At 43.5% G+C, this 25,084-nt stretch overlaps 1 protein-coding gene across 5 annotated transcripts in view; it reads left to right on the top strand.

The window, feature by feature from the left end:
• The window catches only part of LOC139389361 (rho-related BTB domain-containing protein 2-like), a 93,903-nt gene that overhangs the window by 30,759 nt on the left and 38,060 nt on the right, over positions 1-25,084 (top strand). Inside the window, exons 1-4 of one of the 5 annotated variants that reach the window (XM_071136064.1) lie at positions 5,602-5,927; positions 7,001-7,245; positions 18,500-18,701; positions 18,811-18,914. In XM_071136064.1, the coding sequence (XP_070992165.1) occupies positions 18,510-18,701; positions 18,811-18,914 (296 nt within the window). In that variant the 5' untranslated portion in view covers positions 5,602-5,927; positions 7,001-7,245; positions 18,500-18,509. Of the gene's footprint in view, positions 1-5,601; positions 5,941-7,000; positions 7,246-18,048; positions 18,383-18,499; positions 18,702-18,810; positions 18,915-25,084 lie in introns of those variants that run through there. The other 4 variants (XM_071136062.1, XM_071136066.1, XM_071136065.1 and 1 more) reach the window with 4 other exon arrangements.

Raw genomic sequence — 25,084 nt, 5'->3', positions numbered from 1 at the left:
GACAAATCTCCGTCCCAGTCTCAGGTCTTTTGCAGACTCCATCAGGTTTTCTTCCAGAATGGTCCTGTATTTGGCTCCATCCATCTTCCCATCAATTTTAACCATCTTCCCTGTCCCTGCTGAAGAAAAGCAGGCCCAAACCATGATGCTGCCACCACCATGTTTGACAGTGGGGATGGTGTGTTCAGGGTGATGAGCTGTGTTGCTTTTACGCCAAACATAACGTTTTGCATTGTTGCCAAAAAGTTCAATTTTGGTTTCATCTGACCAGAGCACCTTCTTCCACATGTTTGGTGTGCCTCCCAGGTGGCTTGTGGCAAACTTTAAACGACACTTTTTATGGATATCTTTAAGAAATGGCTTTCTTCTTGCCACTCTTCCATAAAGGCCAGATTTGTGCAATATACGACTGATTGTTGTCCTATGGACAGAGTCTCCCACCTCAGCTGTAGATCTCTGCAGTTCATCCAGAGTGATCATGGGCCTCTTGGCTGCATCTCTGATCAGTCTTCTCCTTGTGTGAGCTGAAAGTTTAGAGGGACGGCCAGGTCTTGGTAGATTTGCAGTGGTCTGATACTCCTTCCATTTCAATATTGTCGCTTGCACAGTGCTCCTTGGGATGTTTAAAGCTTGGGAAATATTTTTTCATCCAAATCCGGCTTTAAACTTCTTCACAGCAGTATCTCGGACCTGCCTGGTGTGTTCCTTGTTCTTCATGATGCTCTCTGCGCTTTTAACGGACATCTAAGACTATCATAGTGCAGGTGCATTTATACGAAGACTTGATTACACACAGGTGGATTGTATTTATCATCATTAGTCATTTAGGTCAACATTGGATCATTCAGAGATCCTCACTCAACTTCTAAAGAAAGTTTGCTGCACTGAAAGTAAAGGGGCTGAATCATTTTGCACGCCCAATTTTTCAGTTTTTGATTTGTTAAAAAAGTTTGAAATATCCAATAAATGTCGTTCCACTTCATGATTGTGTCCCACTTGTTTTTGATTCTTCACAAAAAAATACAGTTTTATATCTTTATGTTTGAAGCCTGAAATGTGGCAAAAGGTCGCAAAGTTCAAGGGGGCCGAATACTTTCGCAAGGCACTGTATATTATAGGCAGAGTCAGAGGAAAGCCTATAAAATTGTCATAGCGTTTTTTTTCTGCTACCACATGGCAAGCGGAACAGGAGCGCCAAGTCTAGGACCAAAAGGCTCCTTAACAGCTTCTACCCCCAAACCATAAGACTGCTGAACAATTAATAAAAATTCAAATGGCCACCGGACTATTTAAATTGACACCACCTCCCCCCATTTGTTTTGTACACTGCTGCTACTCACGGTTTATTATCTATGCATAATCACTTCACCCTTACCTACATGTACAAATTACCTCAGCTAAAATGTACGCCCGCACACGGACTCTGTACCGTATCCCCTGTATATAGCCTTGTTATTTGATTGTGTTACTTTTTATTATTTTTTACTTTAGTTTATTTGGGAAATATTTTCTTAACTCTTTTTGAAATGGTTAAGTTGGTTAAGGGCTTGTATGTAAGCATTTCACGGTAAGGTCTACACTTGTTGTATTCGACACAAAAAGTTTGATTTGATGTCACATTTGATAATGATGATTATGTTCCACAGTTATGCCACATTTATGAACCCTTTATAAAGCATGGCATACAGTTATAGATGCTTTGTAACACTTATGTTGTGTTTATGAAGGCATTATGAAGGCTTTATGAGCCGAAAGTCATTTAAAGCGGAACGTTATGGTCCTGGCACCACCCTACGCCAGGGCCCTCACCTCCTCTCTGTAGGCTGTCTCATTGTTGTTGGTAATCAGACCAACCACTGTTGTGTTGTCAGCAAACTTGATGATTGAGTTGGGGACGTTCGTGGCCACGCAGTCATGGGTGAACAGGGAGTATAGGAAGGGGATGAGCACGCACCCCTGTGGGGCCCCTGTGTTGAGGATCAGCATGGTGGAGGTGTTGTTGCCTACCTTCACCATTTGGGTTGGCCTATCAGTAAGTCCAAGACCCAGTTGCACAGGGGGGGTTCAGACCCAGTGCGACGTGTGTGTGCGAGCGTGCGTGCATGCGTGCATGTTTAGGAATGCCAACTTCACTCTTTTCCACAAGGTTGCCTGCCCCTCCAATAACACCATCGTCACCCTTCACCCTTGACCTCTAAGTTTCCCTGAGGACAAGCAAGCAGCAAACTCCACTTCCCTGTGCAAGAAAAAAACAAGCTCCCTCCCTACTGACTTTGAAATATCCTCAAGTGTTGGCGGACTGTTGGATGGCCCACTTTGGCACGGACCTACTTGTGTCAGAGTGTGGAGGCCGATGCCGCTGGCTATCGCATAGTGTCTGACTGAGTGAAGCTCTCTGTGGGTGTGGTGGAAGATGCTTGGTGTTTTGACAGCTAGATGTAAGCTCCAGTATGGGCATTGGGCATAGGGCATTGGGTGAGCTGACGGGCTTTTGAGAGTAGTGTCTGTGTGTGAAAGAATGTGCCTCCTTTTGGTGAGCTCTGGGGCGTATGTCTCAGGGTCAGGGGCTCTCGGGGCACAGAGAGAAAGAGATACAGACAGGCAGACAGACATTACTAGAACATACAGAGACCGGCTCAGTTCAAACTGACCTCTGTGGCCCGGTCATCCAGGCACCCCTACTGCTCCAGCAGCCTGGGAATACAATATGTTTTCCAACCTTGATGTAGTGTGTGTGTGTGTGTGTGTGTGTGTGTGTGTGCGCGCGCGCACTGAAGAGAGCTAAATCAACAAATATGGAGTCTCCTTAAGAACACTTGCGTGTTTTTTTTTTAAATAATTGACTTTGTTTCGATAATATAACTCCCTTCCTTGATCTATGGCCTCATCTCATTCTCAACCCACCGTTCATTACAGTACACACCAGCAAGGAGACATTTCCACACACATTTAACGATAATGTTACGCAGGCCTGCAATTTTAATAACATAGTCATAAAACACTGATACAAGCCTTGTGCTTCTTGCAACTGAAATAGGGCAGCCACAACCACAGCATGCATTTGAAAGTTCGCTCACAAGGTCTCTCCTTAACAAGCGCTGCCTTTCCAAATTCTATGACCCCGATTGCAAAACCAAGACCCCCCGTTTTATACAACATTCCAACCCCATCATTCATGGCGTTCCATTTGAGCCATGCCAGAGGGGCCAGGGGGCATCACTTTCTCAGGACTGGCTGCTGTGGGCACTGCTATAGACACTCCCAGTCAGTGGCATGTATTCATGGATGCCAAGGGAAGCCAGGCTTCTCCAAATATTTGACCAATAAAAATATTTTTTTTAAATGTAGTTCTGCGTTTTCATAATTTTCAGTCAATTAGCAAGTGGCTGAATCTCACCGGAGAAATCATCCCAGCGAGGGAAACAGCGCCCCTCTGTCTCTTCCGATTCGGATCATTTAATATGTTAGGCCGCTGGCCTGAGACAATTGAAGTTCAATATGTAGCCTAGATGCAGCCTAGTAGGCACAAGTTAACTAGTTAGCTAACTTAGCTGCTTCCTTGATGCCCATGTGAGGAAGTTAGGCTGGCAAGTATTTTAGCTCGGTAGACTATGACAACACAAACTGAAAGGGTATTGTATGACAGAGCCATAGACCGTTTTGCCAGGCAGTGCTCCTGTTGTCTTTGTGCTTAGTTGGGGGTTCTAAATCAGTAGTTATTTAGTAAAAATGTTGAAAACATTAACTTGCTTGACCATGCTGCAGGTCATACATGCAATATTTGCTTTGTGGACTTCACCGAACAGATGTTGCTCTCCAGTTGTGTGACGTATGTGTAGTTTCATTTATTCTGCCACTGTGTGACTGTTGTCACAACCTTATTATATATCACGGTGGCGTATGAACGAACGGGTTATAGAACAAAAAACGCAATTATCACAACATAGGTTGTAATATGGCTTTTCTTTACTGGCTTGGCATGGCTTCCACTGTGATTTTACCCCTGCACCTCTACTGCTCCCACCCCTGTATGATGAGGGCTTTGTGTGTGTGTGTGTGTGTGTGTGTGTGTGTGTGTGTGTCGGCTGACGGACAGGGCTGAGTGAATGCATTGACAAGACTGTGGGAACAGGGGGCGTAAACTAAGCTGTTCCCTAGCAATAACAGGCTACACTCCTCAAGCCTTTCTTTTGGAAAATGCAGTACCTAGATCCACCAGGGGATGTCAGCCTTTTCCTTATACATAGTAGAGCAGTGTATCCCAACCCTGGTCCTCGAGTACCCCCAACAGTACACATTTTTATTGTAACCCTGGACAAGCACACCTGATTCAACTTGTCAACTAATCATCAAGCCCTCAATGAGATGAGTGAGGTGTGTTTGTCAAGGGCTACAACGAAACGGTGTCCTGCCGGGGGGTACTTGAGGACCAGGGTTGGGAAACACTGCAGTAGAGAAGGCTTTTTGGGTAACTCATTTAAATGTTGGTTATAATTCCCACCTTTAATGACAACATTTTCATCAAGAGGTCAGAGGTCATCTTCCTCAGGTCCTGTTTGATTTCATTAAAGAAGGTCATTAATAGCATACAGTGTGAAGGCCTTTCTGTTCTTGTATGTATCATTAGCATCATGTATGTATCATTAGTCAGGCACCTACACCTACTATGCCTACATAAGTGTGTATGACCACAGGCATTTTAATTTGAATGTTGAACAAGGTTATAGTGTTTGATCAAACATTGGACATGTAGGTTCGAGACTACTCAGATATAATGGCACCTGTTCTTCCTTGATTTACTATGAATCGGATGTGCACATTGTCAATAGTGGGCCAACCTTAGCACTGTCATGAATAGGCCGAAGGCTAAGGGTCACTTTTATTATCGTAACCATAGTAATGACCTTATGACCTGTGATGCCAAAATTAACATCCTACAGGACACATTGTCTGGCCACAGTGTATGGGTATTAAGTGTTAAATCTATGCCCTTATAATGAAAATCCAAAGTAATGCATTCCATTAGATTATTTTTTATTTGGGGCATTTATTCCCCTGTGGGAAAGCTTAACATTCCAGGCATTGAATTCCCAGACGTTCCGTCCATGACAAAGAATGGCTAATTCATTATACAGGTGGGGAGGCTTACCTTTCTCATCTACAGTGCCATCTACAGTATGTGCTCCTATATTTACAGCAGTGGCTGAGCACATGACTGTTGGTGTCACTGTGTGTGGTATGTAGTTGCCATACCATTGAACTTACTTAACTAGCCAGAGAGCCTCACAGTGATGTTTGGCAAACATTTAGCTGAATTTGAAATGTTTGTGTGTTGTTTTTGGTGAGTGAAGTACCCTATAGTCATTTGGTTAGCTTGCAATATTAGATCAAGTAATGAATTTGTGGCATTGCTGTTAATAAATAAAGTAGAAAGACCAAAGACAGAAGTGGCGTGTTTTGAGTTAAACGGGGCGGGGAAACCTGCTTCGGGGCGGTAACAGGAAGAGCACAGCTCCTTACCATTGGCTCCCATCCATCCCGATCTCATGACGCAGACCCATGGGGGTGTGCTTTAGAACAAATCAGCTGGAGAAACAAAAACACCGACGGGTGCCTCATAGGTGACATAGTTAGAACTAGCGATGGTTAATATTTCACCAAATAACCCCAGTTTTAGGTAAAAGTTCAGAGTTAGTGCTTTAGCTAGATGCAAAGGAGTTAGTGAGCAGCCTGGAATCATTGTAAGAGAACAGCGAGAAGAAGGAAGATGCTATCTTTGTGACAGTTTTTGGGCAACATTCACAGTAACGTTGGTTCTCTCAAGGCTCTTGAGTTAGTTGACAACTCTTCTTGCCTCCGCTTGTCTCCTGTGCTCGATCGAACTTGGCGCGGAGTGGCATGTGGGTCAATACCGGAACAGTCGGAAGGTAGGGGGGAAACGTCAGTACAACAGTTTTGCATGCACATGGTCACGTGTTCACTTTGTGTTTCGGTTTGCTTTAGGAGATTATGAAATAATCTCACTGGTTCCGAAAAATTGGAACTGTCAACAATAGGCTACAATTAGCCTCTTCGCTCCGGGAGACTTGTAGGCTCCAATATAACACGAGTAATGACGGTAGTTTTTGTTGTTGTTGTGCGCAGGTGTCCTGCTGCTTGAAAGCTGCTTGCATTTCGTTGTGGTGCAGCAATAGGCTGGGTCCGTTACGCAAGAGTATCAATGCATCTATTTTGGGTTGTATCCCATTTACCCGCTACGTTAACATGCTTTGGTCTATCAATTCTAACTCGATTGACGTTGGACTTCCTGTAGTTTCCTGTATATTTTGGGGATAATTCTTGTCAGCACTGGAAATGCAATGAAGTAGTCTATCAGTTTCCTACAAGACTGGGTCTCATACAGTAGAAAAAATACAAATGAGCCAGATGCTTGGTTATGAATGGCTGCACAGACAATCAGTCAAAACACCCTCCATTGATGTTTCTTGTTTCCCTCAATGTTTTACCATGCACTATTTCATAGAAAATCTAAATAGCAGTTCAAATAGATTGTTGCTTTATGATCAACATAACACACAATCTGCTCTTAATAGTGATCCAGGTCATTCAGAGGGTTAGATTACACTATGTGGCTGTAGCAGTGTCACAGCTAAGGAGACTGCCAGTCAGTACTCCAAATCCCATGTTAGAAACGTGCTTTGGTTATATGTTGGCCAAACCCAATGTGATGTGCGGAAAGGTGACATTTTCTTAGGGAGGACATGAGAGGTAGTGTACTCCCCAAACATGTTGTTATAAACACATAACATTCCATCCGCTTAGGCCCTGTGCTCAGGAAGTATAATTTAACATTGTGCTAAAAAAAATGGTCTGCTGCTCCTGTCATTGAATGTCTGCCTTTAGTTCATATTCTATACCTTATCATATGTATTAATTCTAGAGGATACAGGACAAAGCAAGCCACTATAGTGACCAGGGCCTGTTCTGTCTGTGTCAACAGTTAGGAGATAACATGCTGCATTGACCCACATGGAAGAGGCAGCCAGCAGTGTATGTCTTGAGTGGCTACCGCAGTGACAGAGAGCGAGGGAGAGAGAGGCTGTTGAGGGTGACTGGGGCAGACAGGCAGAGTCATGCCCAATGCCAGAGGCTGAGACTGCCAACCATGACAGAGCAGAGGCACCCAAGCTGAAGGCCTGAGCTGAGTGGAGTGACACAGGAGTGACAAATATCCTGCAGTCCAAGGTAACACGGTGTTCGTGTGGGCAGCTGGTTTCCTGGTACATTTGTGAGTGCAATGCTTTCACGTAAAACGCGGACAACAGTGTGAGTGTTGCGAGGGAGGTTCTTTCTAATGATAAGTCGCCTCTTTTGAGATGGCAATGACAGTTACAGTTTGTGTGTTTTTAAGTGCATTTGGTGTTTACATGTGCCTAAGCAGTTAGTGGTATTCCCAGGTGATGTTTTGGTGACGTGTACATGGCGCTTATGAAGCGCTGCATGCATATTGAAGTGTGAATGTGTGTATTGATGTGTGTATTGTGTACATGCATTTGTGTGCGTGTGCCAAAAACCCAGGACAGTTTAATAGTACAGGATGATGTAGCTGGGTGCCCCTGCCTCTCCCCTGGACCTGTATACAGCCAGGCAAAAACAGCAGACTAGACCAGACTACCGCCTTATATAACCAGTCTGTGCCCCCCTCGCCTGTGGCAGCCGCTGTCGCCACAGATCCCTCTGTCTGTGTTCTCTCAGACACACACACACACAGAGATGCACAGATCCACAGACACGGCACACACATACCTGCTCTTCTGTATGCAGAACTGCATCAATACATAGCCTATGGTTCACATTTTGCGAAGGTGTGAGCGTCCTACCTATCAGCGATTAGTAATTTTCCATGAAGGGAGGCGACTTAACAGTCAGTTTAAAACGTCCCAAGTTTGTGCAAATGTCATACATTTATAATAACACATCTGTCTTTTCATACTTGGGATTGTTGTGTGTGTGTGGTGTGTGTGTGTGTGTGGTCATCCTCAGAGGGGTGTTACAGGCAGCCAGCTGTGTCATGGTGTTAGGGTGAACTCTAGCCCTGAGGAAGAGGAGGTGGTGGGGGAGGAAGAGCAGGATGAGAGATCGGGTTTATGGAGCGCTGGGGTCGAACGGCTGCTACCACTGGAACGGTTACATAACTCAAAGGGAGAGAGATGAGGGAGTGGAGAGAGACTCGTCTGCCTGCTGCTCATCGCATGGCCCTAACAGAGAGAGAGACAGAGAGAGAGAAACAGAGGGGAAAGAGAAATGGGTCATTCCATGTAATTTCAGAAAGTCATGTCACCCACCTTTGCATGATTGCTCTGAAATGGTTTCTGTATCTAGAAAAAGATAAGATTAGCATTCCTGTGACATTTTTTTATATATAATTTGATCTCTGAGAAATTAAGCTAATTGTTTGCACCCAAATTGGCCATTTTTAATGTACAGTATTCATATAATATAAAATAAATATTGTACCCAACATCCGATTAGGACCATAATTCTTCTTGACAATTATTAATACCTGAAGAATCCAATAAAATTATCAATAGCCACCCACAGACCCCCGAAGCCAATCCCACCCCAACAACCAGTATACAGTATCAGTTCTCTATGTCTGACAATATGGAGCTGCTGCTTGGAGTATTGCTTCTTCAACCTTTGTAATGTATTCCCTGTGAATCTAGTGATGGTATCAACTCCTAAATATGTGAACTGCACTTTTTTTTAGCAGCATCGTGGTGAAGCACTTTACAATTATGACTCACCACCTGGATTCGGTCTTATGTAGCAAAATGTGAAATGGTGTTTTTTTTACATTGGATAAAAGTAGAGACTCAGAGCTACAAAATGGCATATCATACACTGCATTTGTGGAACAATGGGTAAGCAATTCTGCTTTGAAAGTTGATCAACTTGAAAAACTCACTTTAGAGAAAACCTCCAAACATAACGATGGTCCTTATGGCCAAACAGTTCTATTTTTGTTTCATCAGACCAGAGGACGTTTCTCCAAAAAGTACGCTCTTTGTGCAGTTGCAAACCGTAGTCTGGCTTTTTGATGGGGGTTTTGGAGCAGTGGCTTCTTTCTTGCTGAGTGGCCTTTCAGGTTATCTCAATAAAATACTTGTTTTACTGTGGATATAGATACTTTTGTACCTGTTTCCTCCAGCATCTTCAAGGTCCGTTGCTGTTTTTCTGGGATTAATTTGCACTTTTCACACCAAGGTACGTTCCTCTCTAGGAGAGAGAACACGTCTCCTTCCTGAGCTGTATGACAGCTACGTGGTCCCATGGTGTTTATACTTGCGTACTATTGTTTGTACAGATGAACGTGGTACCTTCAGGCATTTGGAAATTACTCCCAAGGATGAACCCGTCTACAATAGTTTTTTTTAATGAGTTCTTGGTTGATTTCTTTTGATTTTCCCATGATGTCAAGCAAAGAGGCATTGAGTTTGAAGGTATGCCTTGAAATACATCCACAGGTACACCTCCAATTGACTCAAATGATGTCAATTAGCCTATCAGAAGCTTCTAAAGCCATGACATTTTCTGGAATTTTCCAAGCTGTTTAAAGGCACAGTCAACTTAGTGTATGTAAACTTCTGATCCACTGGAATTGTGATACAGTGAATTATAAGTTAAATAATCTGTCTGTAAACAATTGTTGTAAAAATGACTTGTGTCATGCACAAAGGGGATGTCCTAACCGACTTGACAAAACTGTAGTTTGTTAACAAGAAATGTGTGGAGTGGTTGAAAAACAAGTTTTAATGACTCCAACCTAAGTGTATGTAAACTTACAACTTCTACTGTAGGTAAACAATGAACCTAGCTAGCTAACAGAACACTAGATTGAAATTAAACCACTTTCTGTCCAAATTTGAAACGCGTAAAATATGAAAATGTGTCTAGCTACCTTCCCTGCATACATCAACATGCCTCATGGACGTGTCTCTCTGTCGGGAATGCCATACCACGGTTGCCCTTAGTTTGAAAATGTAATCCGGAGACAAGTGTTTTCTCCATCTCTTTAGCTATCATATTCCAATTCCACTCATTTCAAAAACTTGATCCTCCAGAAAATGGAGAGCAACACTTATGCAGCTCCACTACACAATACATTTTTTTTTAAAGCCACGTTTGACAGGATTACCAACACAGACTGATGAGCTCAAATAGACAGACACCTTCAATGTGGCAGACCAATCTGAAATCCTCTCTTGGCATGTCCAGCCCACTCATTATCTCTGCCAATCATGGCTAGAGTGGGAAGGTTGCTAACTCTTTCTGTGGCTTAACCAACAAGGCTCGTAATATTAACAATTGTATTCGTATTTACAGATGGCATTCAAGTTTGTTATTAAGGCACATGAAAGTTCACATGTTCGAGAAGGCATTTCTGCCAAAAAACACATTTTGATTAAAAAACACAATGTTTTTTCAAAGGCTCTCCTGTAAAGTTGTGACTTGCGACATACGCCTAGTCTCCTGAATCGGGTCACAATTCACCATGAGTGCATAGGGGAGAGTGGGGCTAAGGCTAACACTGGTCAATTGTAGGGTAACTTGGGGTAAAATGCCACCCTACCTCAATCTTTTTTGGGGGGAGTGACTGAACATTTTTTGATGAGACAGATTAGATTTTTAGTTGTTAAAGAGTAGTGTCAACCAGGGAACTTGTTTGGGGGGGAAATTGTGACATGAAGTGGTTTCTGTGAGAAGTACAGGCAGGGGGCATTACCCCAGGTGGCGGTTTACCTCAAGTTACCATAACAGGTATGCCTAAATTATATTCACTGTGTTTCAGGAATGCTAATCTTATCTGTTTCTAACTACAGAACAGTTTCAGAACAATCTGAGATGGTGGGTGTCGAAAGGACAGAGAGTAAAATTAGAGCCTAGTGAGAGAAAAAGGCAATAAGGATGGTGAGCAATGGAAACAGTGAAAGAGAAAAGAGTAGTGGATGGAGATAGGGAGAGTTGAGGAGGTGGGGAGCTGAGTTGTTCAGTCTTTCTCTATGAAAGCCCCCACTGCACTGCACTGACCCAAACCTGTACTGAGACACTCCTCTCAAATATGCATGAGGCTGTCTTTGTCTGTTCTTTATCTGCACAGACCACCTGCACAGTGACAGTAGCACTACAGACCAGTGGTTAGGGGATGGGGGGGGGATTGCATTGAAGGGGAGTTCCCTCCCCCCTTTGTTTCAGATATTTTAATTAGTATCTCCCCAAAAACATGCGTAAACGCAATGAATATAATTTAAGCCTACATGTTAGGGTAACTTGTGGTGTGGCACCTCTGCCTGTACTTCTCACGGAAACCACATCACATTTTTTGGTTGCTGCTACTCTTGCTCAACTATAAATCAAATCTTTCTCATCACAATTTAAGTCACTCCTCCCCCAAAAAATATTTTGAGGTAGGGTGGCATTTACTACAGTTTTCCCTGCGATTGCAAGAATTGTTGTGCATTAACTGCTTGTCAGAATGCAGGTTTCCCTCCCTATCGTAACTTGATTGCGCCTCGAGAGAGGAAAATGGGGTTGTCAGATTTCTCTTCATTCCTCGTTTGCAGAGGAAAAGTAAATATGGATCGTTCTAGCATCTTCAAAGTGCACCTCAACAGATATTTTTTTACGCACACATTATTTGGGCCAACATGGATCTTGATCCAGGAGGGGATTGAATGTCTCTGCTGTAACCAAGAAGCTTGCTCTTGACATCTAGCCACTTAGCTAGCAAGTCAGCAAACCAAATGCATAGCTGGAGGTCTGAGCTGAATATAATTTATTCAACACATCATAGATTTCTTTTAGTTATACTTAACTTAGTGGCGTAGCACGCATCCCGCATTATTGATAATCAGTATTGAAATACAGTCGGTATTTCTAAATACTCTGGTATACGGTATAAACGGTATATCACCCTATCACCCAAGCCTAGTGTGTGGTGTGTGTGTGTGTTTGCTCCTTGGCCAGACGGAGTGTAGCAGAAGGTTTGTTTAAATGTGTGGATGAAGGGGGCAGCAGGCAGTGTCACAGTGATCCTCTCGCTGCAGTCTGACGTCTGTCAATAATTATTGAACCTTTATTTAACTAGGCGGCCTACCCCGGCCAAACTCTGACCCGGACGACGCTGGGCCAATTGTGTGCCGCCTTATGGGACTCCCAATCATGGCCAGTTGTGATACAGCCTGGAATCGAACCAGGGTCTGTAGTGATGCCTTTAGCGCTGAGATGCAGTGCCTTAGACCGCTGCGCCACACCCCAGTCACAGGCATCTAGGGTGTGTAAGGTGAAGTTTCCCCTAGAAATTGCTCTTGGGTCAATTTAGAATTTTCCCCACTAATAGTAAAGGTAAGGATTGGGGGAAGGGAAGCTGATCAAACCAGAGAAACAACTGGATTCTCATTCACATGGAGCCATACCCATCTAATACCACCTTTCATTACTCGCTTTTTCCATTATCAGACGAAGTTTGAACAATCTGTTAATATAGAGGTTGAAATAAGGCCAGCACTGATATAGAGATATATTAGATATTTGGATTTGTGTATGCTCTTTTCCACAGCAACATGTCCCAGTAGGACACCCAAAGTATTGGCCTGCACCTTCCTCAGTGTGTCTGCTTTCCACTATTTCATTTTCAATTCTTGTAATACAGGTGACAGCCTAACAGATGATGTCTAGACTGCTGCTTTACACGTGATATGTATAGTAGTGGTCACTGGCTGTGAATGAAACCCTACACTGCTCTCACAGTGTCTAGTTACGGCTTGGCTGTGAGAGGCAGGTGCGTGTGAGAGACCTCTGCATAGTCAGGGTGATGGTGTAGTGCTCCAGGACTTCTGTCTGATCCCCCTGAGAAACTTTCCACTGCTCCCAGTTACATCACAGCTCACATCTCCCCATGCCTCACAGCCTACCTAAGCCTATTAAAATGCCAGACCCACGACCCCCCAACACACACACACACACACACACACACACACACTCACACACACACACAAGGTCTGCAGGACATGGGCGAATAGTGTCATATTTTTTTTCAAATATTGTAGTTGCGATTTGACTTGCGATATATACCAGAACACTTGGGTGAACTGTTGGAATTATAGAAATTGAATGATTTATATTAATGGAAACAAACAACAATGGAAAGTCTCATCTTATAGTCAAATGCTATAGCCTATTATTGAATATGCAACTCCTGTAATGAAGCAAATAATATAACGTCATTTTTAAACATTTGCCCAAATGCAATTTGCAAAAAAAAACACAGTGAACCTATTGTGAGCAGTTACATATGTGAAAGGGGTGAAAATCTCTGTTAGAAACTTATAAAGAGGGGGAATCTAAATGGCAACAAGTATGACGGGTTGCTGTTGTGACTAGGATTGTGCCTATGGCTTCTGGACAACGAAAGAAAGTTGATATAAAATCCAATAGAACAGGAGAGACAATTGCCTCCACAGTTCTATGGATAGACTTTCACGTGGCTACTTTGAACCAAGGTAAGGCATGCTTCATTGTTTGCTTCATTCAGGTTTCAAACAATTATACTTCCTCAGTCTCACATTGCAAAGTGGTGTGTTGCAAAGTGTAAGCAGGCTATATCCTATACATCTGGATGGCGAATTATGAGTTGAGATTGAGAAATAAAAATAGCTTATTTTTTTAATCGTGGCCACCATTTTTATTTATTTTTGTAAATGTTTTTTTTGTTTATATATTTTTATCCCTCTTTCTCCCCAATTTTGTGATATCCAATTGGCAGTTAGTCTTGTCCCATCGCTGCCACTCCCCTATGGACTCGGGAGAGGCAAAGGTCGAGAGCCATGCATCCTCCGAAACACAACCGTGCCAAGCCGCACAACTTCTTGCCGCACTGCTTGCTTAACCTGGAAGCCAGCCGCACCAATGTGTCGGAGGGAACACCGTCCAGATGGCGACCGAAGTCCACTTGCAGGCACCCGTCCTGCCACAAGGTGTCGCTAGAGCACGATGGGACAAGGAATTCCCAGCTGGCCAAACCCTCTCCTAACCCGGACGACGCAGGGCCAATTGTGCGCTGCCTCATGGGTCTCCTGGTGACAGCCTGGGATCGCACCCGGGTCTGTAGTGACTGTGCCAATCTGGAGGAGGCCTCCAAGTTTTAACACACGATTGCATTTAGAATTGTTATTTGTTGCGCTTACAAAAGCAGGCTTCACTCCAGTAGCCTACAGGCTTTTTGAAGAGCTACTCGCACACTGTCTAACAGGTGATAGGCTATTCCACTCCTCAACCTCTCTATGCAGTGTGCATTTGATAAATAAAATGCATTGTGACTTAACACGCGGCAATTTAATTCCCCAAATTTCTACAAATGAACCTACAGACCGATAAGCATGACCGGTCCAATAACAATTAACCGTTAACCTCACTATAAAAAACGTAAACATACTAAAAACTCTGTGGTGGTGTTGATCCCATAGGAATGACTGTCCGACACGTCTCTTTATTGCTCTACCCACCTTGACAAAAGGAACATCTTTGTGAGAATTCTGTTCATTGACTAGAGTTCAGCGTTCAACACCATAGTGCCCTCAAATCTCATCACTAAGCTAAGGACCCTGGGACTAAACACCTCCCTCTGCAACTGGATCCTGGACTTCCTGACGGGTCTCCCCCAGGTGGTAAGGGTAGGTAACAACACATCCGCCACACTGATCGTCAACACGGGGGGCCCCTCAGTGGTGCGTGCTCAGTCCCCTCCTACACTCCCTGTTCACCCATGACTGCATGGCCAGGCACGACTCCAACACCATCATCGAGTTTGCCGATGACAATAGTGGTAGGCTTGATCACAATAGTGGTAGGCTTGATCAACGACAATGATGAGACAGCCTATAGAGAGGAGGTCAGAGACCTGGACGTGTGGTGCCAGCACAACAACCTCTCCCTGAACGTGATCAAGACAAAGGAGATGACTGTGGACTGCAGGAAAAGAAGGACCGAGCACACCCCCATTCTCATCGACGGGGCTGTAGTGGAGCAGGTTTAGAGCTTCACGTTCCTTGGTGTCCACATCACCAACAAACTAACATGTTCCAAGCACACGAAGACAGTCGTGAAGAGGGCACGACAAAGCCTATTTCCCCTCAGGAGACTGAAAAGATCTGGCATGGGTCCCCAGATCCTCAAAAGGTTCTACAGCTGCACCATCGAGAGCATCCTGTCTGGTTGCATCACTGCCTGGTATGGCAACTGCTCGGCCTCCGACCGCAAAGCACTACAGAGTAGAGGTCGACCGATTTATGATTTTTCAACGCCGATACCGATTATTGGAGGACCAAAAAAGCCGACACCGATTAAATCGGCCAATTTTTTACAAATGTATTTGTAATAATGACAATTACAACAATACTGAATGAACACTTATTTTAACTTAATATAATACATCAATAAAATCAATATTGCTTCAAGTAAATAATGAAAAATTATCAATTTGGTTTAAATAATGCAAAAACAAAGTGTTGGAGAAGAAAGTAAAAGTGCAATATGTGCTATGTAAGAAAGCTAACGTTTCAGTTCCTTGCTCAGAACATGAGAACATATGAAAGCAGGTGGTTCCTTTTAACATGAGTCTTCAATATTCCCAGGTAAGAAGTTTTAGGTTGTAGTTATTATAGGAATTATAGGACTATTTCCCTCTATGCCATTTGTATTTCCTTAACCTTTGACTATTAGATGTTCTTATGGCACTTTAGTATTGCCAGTGTAACAGTATTGCTTCCGTCCCTCTCCTCGCTCGAACCAGGAACACAACGACAACAGCCACCATCGAAGTAGCGTTACCCATGCAGAACAAGGGGAACAACTACTAGAAGGCTCAGAGCGAGTGACGTTTGAAACGCTATTAGCGCGCGCTAACTAGCTAGCCAGTTCACTTCGGTTACACCAGCCTCATCTCGGGAGTTGATAGGCTTGAAGTCATAAACAGCGCAATGCTTGATGCACAATGAAGGGCTGCTGGCAAAACGCACGAAAGTGCTGTTTGAATGAATGTTTACCCGCCTGCTTCTGCCTACCACCGCTCAGTCAGATTATATGCAATGCAGGACACGCTAGATAATATATAGTAATATCATCAACTATGTATAGTTAACTAGTGATTATGATTGATTGTTTTTTTATAAGATAAGTTTAATGCTAGCTAGCAACTTACCTTGGCTAACTGCATTCGCTTACCAGGCAGTCTCCTTGTGGAGTGCAACGAGAGAGAGGCAGGTCGTTATTGCGTTGGACTAGTTAACTGTATAAGGTTGCAAGATTGTATTCCCCGAGCTGACAAGGTGAAAATCTGTCGTTCTGCCCCCGAATGAGGCAGTTAACCCACCATTCCTAGGCCGTCATTGAAATAAGAATGTGTTCTTAACTGACTTGCCTAGTTAAATAAAGGTATAAAAATGTAAAAAATTAAATCGGCAAATCGGCGCCCGAAAATACCGTTTTCCGATTGTTATGAAAACTTGAAATCGTCCCCAATTAATCGGCCATTCCGATTAATCGGTCAACCTCTATTACAGAGGGTAGTGCGTACGGCCCAGTACATCACTGGGGCCAAGCTTCCTGCCATCCAGGACCTCTATACCAGGCGGTGTCAGAGGAGGGCCTTAAAAATGGTCAAAGACTCCAGCCAACCTAGTCATAGACTGTTCTCTCTGCTACCGCATGGCAAGCGGTACTGGATTGCCAAGTCTAGGTCCAAAAGGCTTCTTAACAGCTTCTACCCCAAGCCATAAGACTCCTGAACAGATAATCAAATGGCAACCCAGACTATTTGCGTTGTCCCCTCTTTTACGCTGCTGCTACTCTCTGTTTATTGTCTATGCATAGTCACTTTAACTTACATGTACATATTACCTCAATTACCTCGACTAACCGGTGCCCCCGCACATTGACTCTGTACCGTCACCCCCCCCCCCCCCCCCGTATATATCGCTATTGTTATTTTACTGCTGCTCTTTAATTATTTGTTACTTTCATTTTGTATTTTTTACTTAATACTTATTTTTTCTTAACTGCATTGTTGGGTCAGGGCTTGTAAGTAAGCATTTCACTGTGATACCATTTGATTTAATATTGAGATCTCTCTCCCGCTCCTCCTTTCCCTCCTATTTGTCCACGTACAACTCTCAGAGAGAGCTGTTATTGGTCCACTCCTCTTGCAGCTTCTTTGGCCATTACGTGAAGAACTGTTACATAAGGATAAGATGTAGGAACTTTTACGACTCCCTCTATTGCGATACTGATGTAAACCCACGTGCCTCACTATGTGTCTTAGACAGAGGAGACGAGAACTAGGGATGGAGCACAGATTAATCCTAGAGTAGACAGGAACTCCCTCTGTTCCCTCGGAATCTCTCAGGGTTGGCTCACTCTCTTCCCTACTCACATCGGCTAAGGTAGGCTGTACAGTACCATTTGTTTTGGCCCCGCACCTGAACACCTGCTGCTCAGTGGCTTTGGCAGCTCTAGGACTTAAATGGATGTGGAATATTCCAAAAGGGAACATTATGTTTTTTTGTAGCTTTTATTAAGCAAGACCTGACATTGTTTTTTTTAGGCCTGTAAACAATATCGTCTCGATCTGTAGCAAATGGGACATAAAATGTATGAGAGGAGCAGGTGTTGGTGGGAATGAGTGGAGGTGTGGGCGGGGGCAAGCGGGATTGCCGCTGTCCATTGTCTCTTGTGTCCGATGAATGGGTGCCAGTTTTTTGGGCCGCTACTGTGTGTCACTGCAGGGACGAAGTGCCACACCGCCGCATCTATGTCAATGGAATAATAATAAGCTTATGAATCTTTCAAAACGGCCCATTTATGGGACCACGGTTTGTTCAGAGTGGTAGGACAGGATTGCAGGTTTTATCAGCTGTATCAATATATCACCTGGCAGAGGGGGAGGGGGAGTGGTGTCTTTCACGAGTGCCCCTCAGCAGATGGGATCATCATTCACTCCTCCAAAAATAAAAATCTGCCACTGGGGCTGTGCTCTGGTTTATATAGTTGCCTCTTGTTCTCTCTCTCTCCTTCTGTTATGACATAAATAGCCACTCAGTTTTTTATTTCTCTGCCCCCGTACCATGTGTTCACTCTGGAGGAGTTTGGCTGGAGCTGCTCGTTACTGGTCAGTGCGGACTCGGGCTTCTAGCCTTGGCCAAGCTTTTCTGTTGGTGATTGATTTAGGAGCTACCCTGGCTGTTGTCTTGGCCAAAAGCCGTTCAGTATTGTTCCGTTTGTACCTGAATACTTTACTCAAAGACATGCTCTGGAACTTTGGTGACTAGTAAGTATTTTTTTTAAACATTCCGCTTTGGTATGGATGTGTCAATGTGCCGTTCTATATCCTATGAACAGAGTTACTTTCTAACCCCCGCTCTCTCCTTCTCCCTCTCTCTCCCAGGGCCCTCTCCATGGATATAGACACAGACTATGAGCGGCCCAACGTGGAAACCATTAAATGTGTTGTGGTAGGGGACAACGCGGTGGGCAAGACTAGGCTCATCTGTGCCCGCGCCTGCAATGCCACCCTCACACAGTACCAGCTGCTCGCCACCCACGTGCCAACTGTCTGGGCCATTGACCAGTACCGCGTGTGCCAGGAGGTGGGCATGGACCCACGCGACACACACACACACACACACACACACGCACACAAACATGCACAGCCTGAAAATAATTGGCTCATGCTGTGGTGTGTGCCTGTCCGTCTAGGTGTTGGAGAGATCACGGGATGTTGTTGATGAGGTCAGTGTGTCCCTGAGACTATGGGACACCTTCGGTGACCATCACAAAGACAGACGCTTCGCGTACGGCAGGTGAGGAGGCACACAAACATGCACACACACACTCACTGAGAGGCCGTGGCTACTTTCGGGTCAGGGTACTTGTTGTCCAGACAGATTCTGGTAACTGACCTAATAACTCAACCTGCCTGGCTATAATGCAACCCCTTACAATGCAACACCCCCTCTCCAGTGTCTAAGGCCATGGCATTGTAAAGGATTGACAATATTTAATTTGGCTAAAATCTACCCAAATTCCCCACCGTTCACCTCAGGAGACTGATGTGGCTTTTGGGCTTAAGCACACACACACACACACTATTACATATACACACGCACTGTCACACGTGGTCATTGTGGCTGATATGTGCGTACTGAAAGCTAGATACAGTATCAACAAGATCTCATAGTTTCCCTTCGAAATTCAACGTATTATGGATGAACTTCTATTTGTGACGCAGTAATTCTGTGTGGTTACAGAGTTATTTCCGTGTGGCTACAGGGTTAAAACAGAAGCAACTCAAAGGTTAGCAGTTTAGGCATTAATTCCAAATGGTTAAGGTTAGGGCTGTGGTTTGGGGAGGCTGGCCAACCTCATACCATAAGTATGAGTATAGCCTAATAGCTACAAAAGTCTCACGTTGCCATACCTCCAAAACCACGTCGTTGTCACATTAGGGAAGACTGGTTCGCGTTAAGGCTACTAGGAAGGTAACTACAAATACATTTTAGCTAAGGGCAGCTGTTTAGCTGGTTAAACAAAGGTTAGCCACGTGAAGGGGAAAATGTATGCCCAAGTTAAGAAAGCTTTCCGCACTGGCCGCCTATTTGTGGGTGCTTTTCAAAGCCTATTGGCCCCAATGACTGTAATTTGCTCAATACTAGGGGTTGATAAATAAAGTTGAGATCATTAGAAAGGAGATATTCTACTATTTTCTACTGTAGGTAGGTAATTCAAAATGAGTTTACTCTGTTGTTGCTAGCGATATTCATTAAAACATGTATAACTTTATTTCTTGATATATATACAGTTGAAGTTGGATTTTTACATACACTTAGGTTGGAGTTATTAAAACTCGCTTTTTCAACCACCACAAATTTCTTGTTAATTAACAAACTATAGTTTTGGCAAGTCGGTTAAGACATCTACTTTGTGCATGACACAAGTAATTTTTCCAACAATTGTTTACAGCCAGATTATTTCACTTATAATTCACTGTATTACAATTCCAGTGGGTCAGAAGTTAACTGTGTTGACTGTGCCTTTAAACAGCTTGGAAAATTCCAGAAAATGATGCCATGGCTTTAGAAGCTTCTGATAGGCTAATTGACATCATTTGAGTCAATTGGAGGTGTACCTGTGGATGTATTTTAAGGCCTACCTTCAAACTCAGTGCCTCTTTGCTTGACATCATGGGAAAATCAAAAGAAATCAGCCAAGACAGAAAACAAATTGTGGACATCCACAAGTCTGGTTCATCCTTGGGAGCAATTTCCAAATGCATGAAGGTACCACGTTCATTTGTACAAACAATAGTACGCAAGTATAAACACCATGAGACCATGCAGCCATTATCCCGCTCAGGAAGGAGACGCGTTCTGTCTCCTAGAGATTAACTTGCTTTGGTGCGAAAAGTGCAAATCAATCCCAGAACAACATTAAAGGACCTTGTGAAGATGCTGGAGGAAACAGGTACAAAGTATCTATATCCACAGTGAAACGAGACCTATATCGACATAACCTGAAAGGCCGCTCAGCAAGGAAGAAGCCACTGCTCCAAAACCGCTATAAAAAAAGACTACGGTTTGCAACTGCATATGGGGACAAGATTGTACTTTTTGGAGAAATGTCCTCTGGTCTGATGAAACAAAAATAGAACTGTTTGACCATAATGACCATTGTTATGTTTGGAGGAAAAAGGGGGAGGCTTGCAAGCCGGAGAACACCATCCCAACCGTGAAGCACGGGGGTGGCAGCAACATGTTGTGGGGGTGCTTTGCTGCATGAGGGACTGGTGCACTTCACTAAATGGATGGCATCATGAGGCATGAAAATTATGTGGATATATTGAAGCAACATCTCAAGACATCAGTCAGTAAGTTGAAGCTTGGTCGCAAAATGGGTCTTCCAAATGGACAATGACCCCAAGCATACTTCCAAACTTGTGTAAAAATGCCTTAAGGACAACAAAGTCAAGGTATTGGAGTGACCATCACAAAGCCCTGACCTCAATCCTATAGAAAATCTATGGGCAGAACTGAGAAGGCGTGTGCGAGCAAGGAGGCCTACAAACCTGACTCAGTTACACCAGCTCTGTCAGGAGGAATGGGCCAAAATTCACCAAATGTATTGTGGGAAGCTTGTGGAAGGCTACACGAAACGTTTGACCCAAGTTTAACAATTTAAAGGCATTGCTTACAAATTCTAATTGAGTGTATGTAAACTTCTGACCCACTGGGAATGTGATGAAAGAAATTAAAGCTGAAATAAATAATTTTCTCTACTATTATTCTGACATTTCACATTCTTAAAATAAAATTGTGATCCTAACTGACCTAAGACAGGGAATTTTAACAAGGATTAAATGTCATATAGTTGAAGTCGGAAGTTTACATGCACCTTAGCCAAATACATTTAAACTCAGTTTCACAATTCCTGACATATAATCCTAGTAAAAATTCCCTGTCTTAGGTCAATTAGGATCACCACTTTATTTTAAGAATGCGAATGATTTCAGATTTTGTTTCTTTCATCACATTACCAGTGGGTCAGAAGTTTACATTGCTCCTAAGGATGAAATTGTTTTCCAACAATTGTAAACAATTGTTGGAAAAAAGTATTGTCATGCATAAAGTAGATGTCCTAACCAACTTGCCAAAACTATAGTTTGTCAACAAGAAATTGGAGTGGTTGAAAAACGAGTTTTAATGACTCCAACTTAAGTGTATGTAAACTTCCGACATCAACTGTACATACATACATACATACATACATACATACATACATACATACATACAGTACCAGTCACAAGTCACAAGTTTGGACACACCTACTCATTCCAGTGCTGGGTATTTTTATATTCCAAGGAAGACGTACATGTATATTTACTCTCCTCCATCAGACAGACATAACGGGATCATCTCTATCCCTCTCACCCAGACCTTTCAGACATAGCACTGATCCTCACCCAGCCAGCTAGCAGGACTTAATCCACACGCACGCACGCACGCAAACACACGCATGCACGCACGCAAACACACACACACGCACACACGCGCACGCACACAATGAGAGCAGGATGTTTTGAGTGACAGAGAGTGTGCATGCGTGCGCGGCTGTGTGTGTGTGTGGCTCTGCTCCTTTTCAAATTGTCAGTGACTCATTGTCTGTGTGTGCTCAGCCAGCCTGCAGTCAGCTGATAGCACAGTGCCAGCTCAGCTGTTCTCTGCCCGTCTGTTTGGGCGCTGTGGGGCTCAACATCTTGCCCTAAACCCACCCTCAGATCGCCATGCCACCCCATGCAAGCACCCTTATTTTTATTTTAGTATTATTTATTTCACCTTTTTTAACCAGGTAGGCTAGTTGAGAAAACGTTCTCATTTACAACTGCAACCTGGCCAAGATAAAGCAGAGCAGTGCGACACAAACAACAACACAGAGTTACACATGGAATAAACAAACATACAGTCAATAACACAATAGAAAAGTATATATACAGTGTGTTCAAATGAGGTAGGATAAGGGTGGTAAGGCAATAAATAGGACATAGTGGCAAAATAATTACAATTTAGCAATCAAACACAGGAGTGATAGATGTGCAGAAGATGAATGTGCTTGTAGAGAAAGCGAGGGTCCAGATTGTCTAGCCCGGCTGATTTGCTATCTGGATTTGGGTGAAGGAGAAATGGGGAGGCTTGGGCAAGTTGCTGTGGGGGGTGCAGGGCTGTTGACCGGGGTAGGGGTAGCCAGGTGGAAAGCATGGCCAGCTGTAGAAATTCTCAGTTATCGTGGATTTATCGGTGGTGACAGTGTTTCCTAGCCTCAGTGCAGTGGGCAGCTGTGAGGAGGTGCTCTTACTCCATGGACTTTACAGTGTCCCAGAACTTTTTGGAGTTAGTGCTACAGGATGCAAATTTCTGTTTGAAAAAGCTAGCCTTTGCTTTCCTAACTGCCTGTGTATATTGGTTCCTAACTTCCCCCAATCAACTACTTATAGGTATGCTCACACTGTCCTCTCTCTGTACAAGAGTATTTCATAGGGTTTGTTATTTGATCATAGGGCGTATATATATTTACACACCGTTCAAAAGTTTGTGGTCACTTAGAAATGACCTTGTTTTTGAAAGAAAGGTACATTTTTTGTCTATTTAAAATAACATCAAATAGACCCGAAATACAGTGTAGACATTGTTAATGTTGTAAATGACTATTGTAGCTGGAAACGTCAAGATTTTTTTCGGGGGGGGATATCTACATAGGTGTTCAGAGGCCCATTATCAGCATCCATCAGTCCTATATTCCAATGGCACTTTGTGTTCGCTAATCCAAGTTTATCGTTTTAAAAGGCTAATTGATCAATAGAAAGCACTTTTGCAATTATGTTAGAAAAGATGAAAACTGTTGTCCTTAAAGAAGCAATAAAACTGGCCTTCTTTAGACCAGTTGAGAATCAGGAGCATCAGCATTTGTGGGCTCGATTACAGGCTCAAAATGGTCAGAAACAAATACCTTTCTTCTGAAACTCGTCAGTCTATTCTTGTTCTGAGAAATTAAGTTTATTCCTTTCGAGAAATTGCCAAGAAACTGACGCTGTGTACTACTCCCTTCACAGAACAACGCAAACCAGGCCTCCCGGGTGGCGCAGTGGTTAAGGGTGCTGTACTGCAGCGCCAGCTGTGCCATCAGAGACTCTGGGTTCGCGCCCAGGCTCTGTCGTAACCGCCCGCGACCGGGAGGTCCGTGGGACAACGCACAATTGGCCTAGCGTCGCCCGGGTTAGGGAGGGGTTGGCCGGTAGGGATGTCCTTGTCTCATCGCGCACCAGCGACTCCTGTGGCGAGCCGGGTGCAGTGCTCGCTAACCAAGGTTGCCAGGTGCACGGTGTTTCCTCCGACACATTGGTGCGGCTGGCTTCCGGGTTGGATGCGCGCTGTGTTAAGAAGCAGTGCGGTTGTGTATCAGAGGACGCATGACTTTCAACCTTCGTCTCTCCCGAGCCCGTACGGGTGTTGTAGCGATGAGACAAGATAGGAGCTACTAAAACAATTGGATACCACGAAATTGGGGAGAAAACAGGGTAAAATTTTAATAATAATAATTATATATATTTTTTTAAATAGCCTAATAGAAGAGGAGTTGGAGGCCCCGGTGCACAAGAGGACAACACATTAGTTTGAAAAACAGATGCCTCACAAATCCTCAACTGGCAGCTTCATTAAATAGTACCCGCAAAACACCAGTCTCAACGTCAACAGTGAAGAGGCACCTCTGTGATGCAGGTCTTCAATGCAGAGTTGAAAAGAAAAAGCCATATCTCAAACTGGCTAATAAAAATAAAAGATTAAGATGGGCAAAAGGACACATACACTGGACAGAGGAACTCTGCCTAGAAGGCCAGCATCCCCGAGTCTCCTCTTCACTGTTGACAGTGAGACAGTTTTCAGCCATGCTAACATAATTGCAAAAGGTTTTTCTAATGATCAATTAGCTATTTAAAATGATAAACTTGGATTCGCTAACACAATGTGCAATTGGAACACAGGAGTGATGGTTGCCGATAATGGGCCTCTGTATGCCTATGTAGATATTCTATACAAAAATCTGCCCTTTCCAGCTACAATAGTCATTTACAACATTAACCATGTCTGCACTGTATTTCTGATCAATATGATATTTTAATGGACAAAAAAATGTGCTTTTCTTTAAAAAATAAGGACATTTCTAAGTGACCGCAAACTTTTGAGTGGTAGTGTGTGTATGAATGTATGTATGTATATATTATAGTCTCAATTACTAATTTATTTATTACTTATCTATTTGTATCAAGACGTTATCAAGAAGTTAGCCTATTATTGATTTAATGCCCACAGTATGTCACTCCAATGACTAAATAGGTGAGTTATTAACACTTCTGTCACCATTATGGAGTGACATAGTGCTTGCAAAATCTCTAACAGTGGGAAGTGTGTGTCTGTATCTAGGG

Source organism: Oncorhynchus clarkii, chromosome 30, assembly GCF_045791955.1.
Source record: "Oncorhynchus clarkii lewisi isolate Uvic-CL-2024 chromosome 30, UVic_Ocla_1.0, whole genome shotgun sequence".
Classification (NCBI taxonomy): domain Eukaryota; kingdom Metazoa; phylum Chordata; class Actinopteri; order Salmoniformes; family Salmonidae; genus Oncorhynchus; species Oncorhynchus clarkii.
Note: the sequence above shows the minus strand (reverse complement) of the source record. Positions and strands in the feature narration are given on the sequence as shown.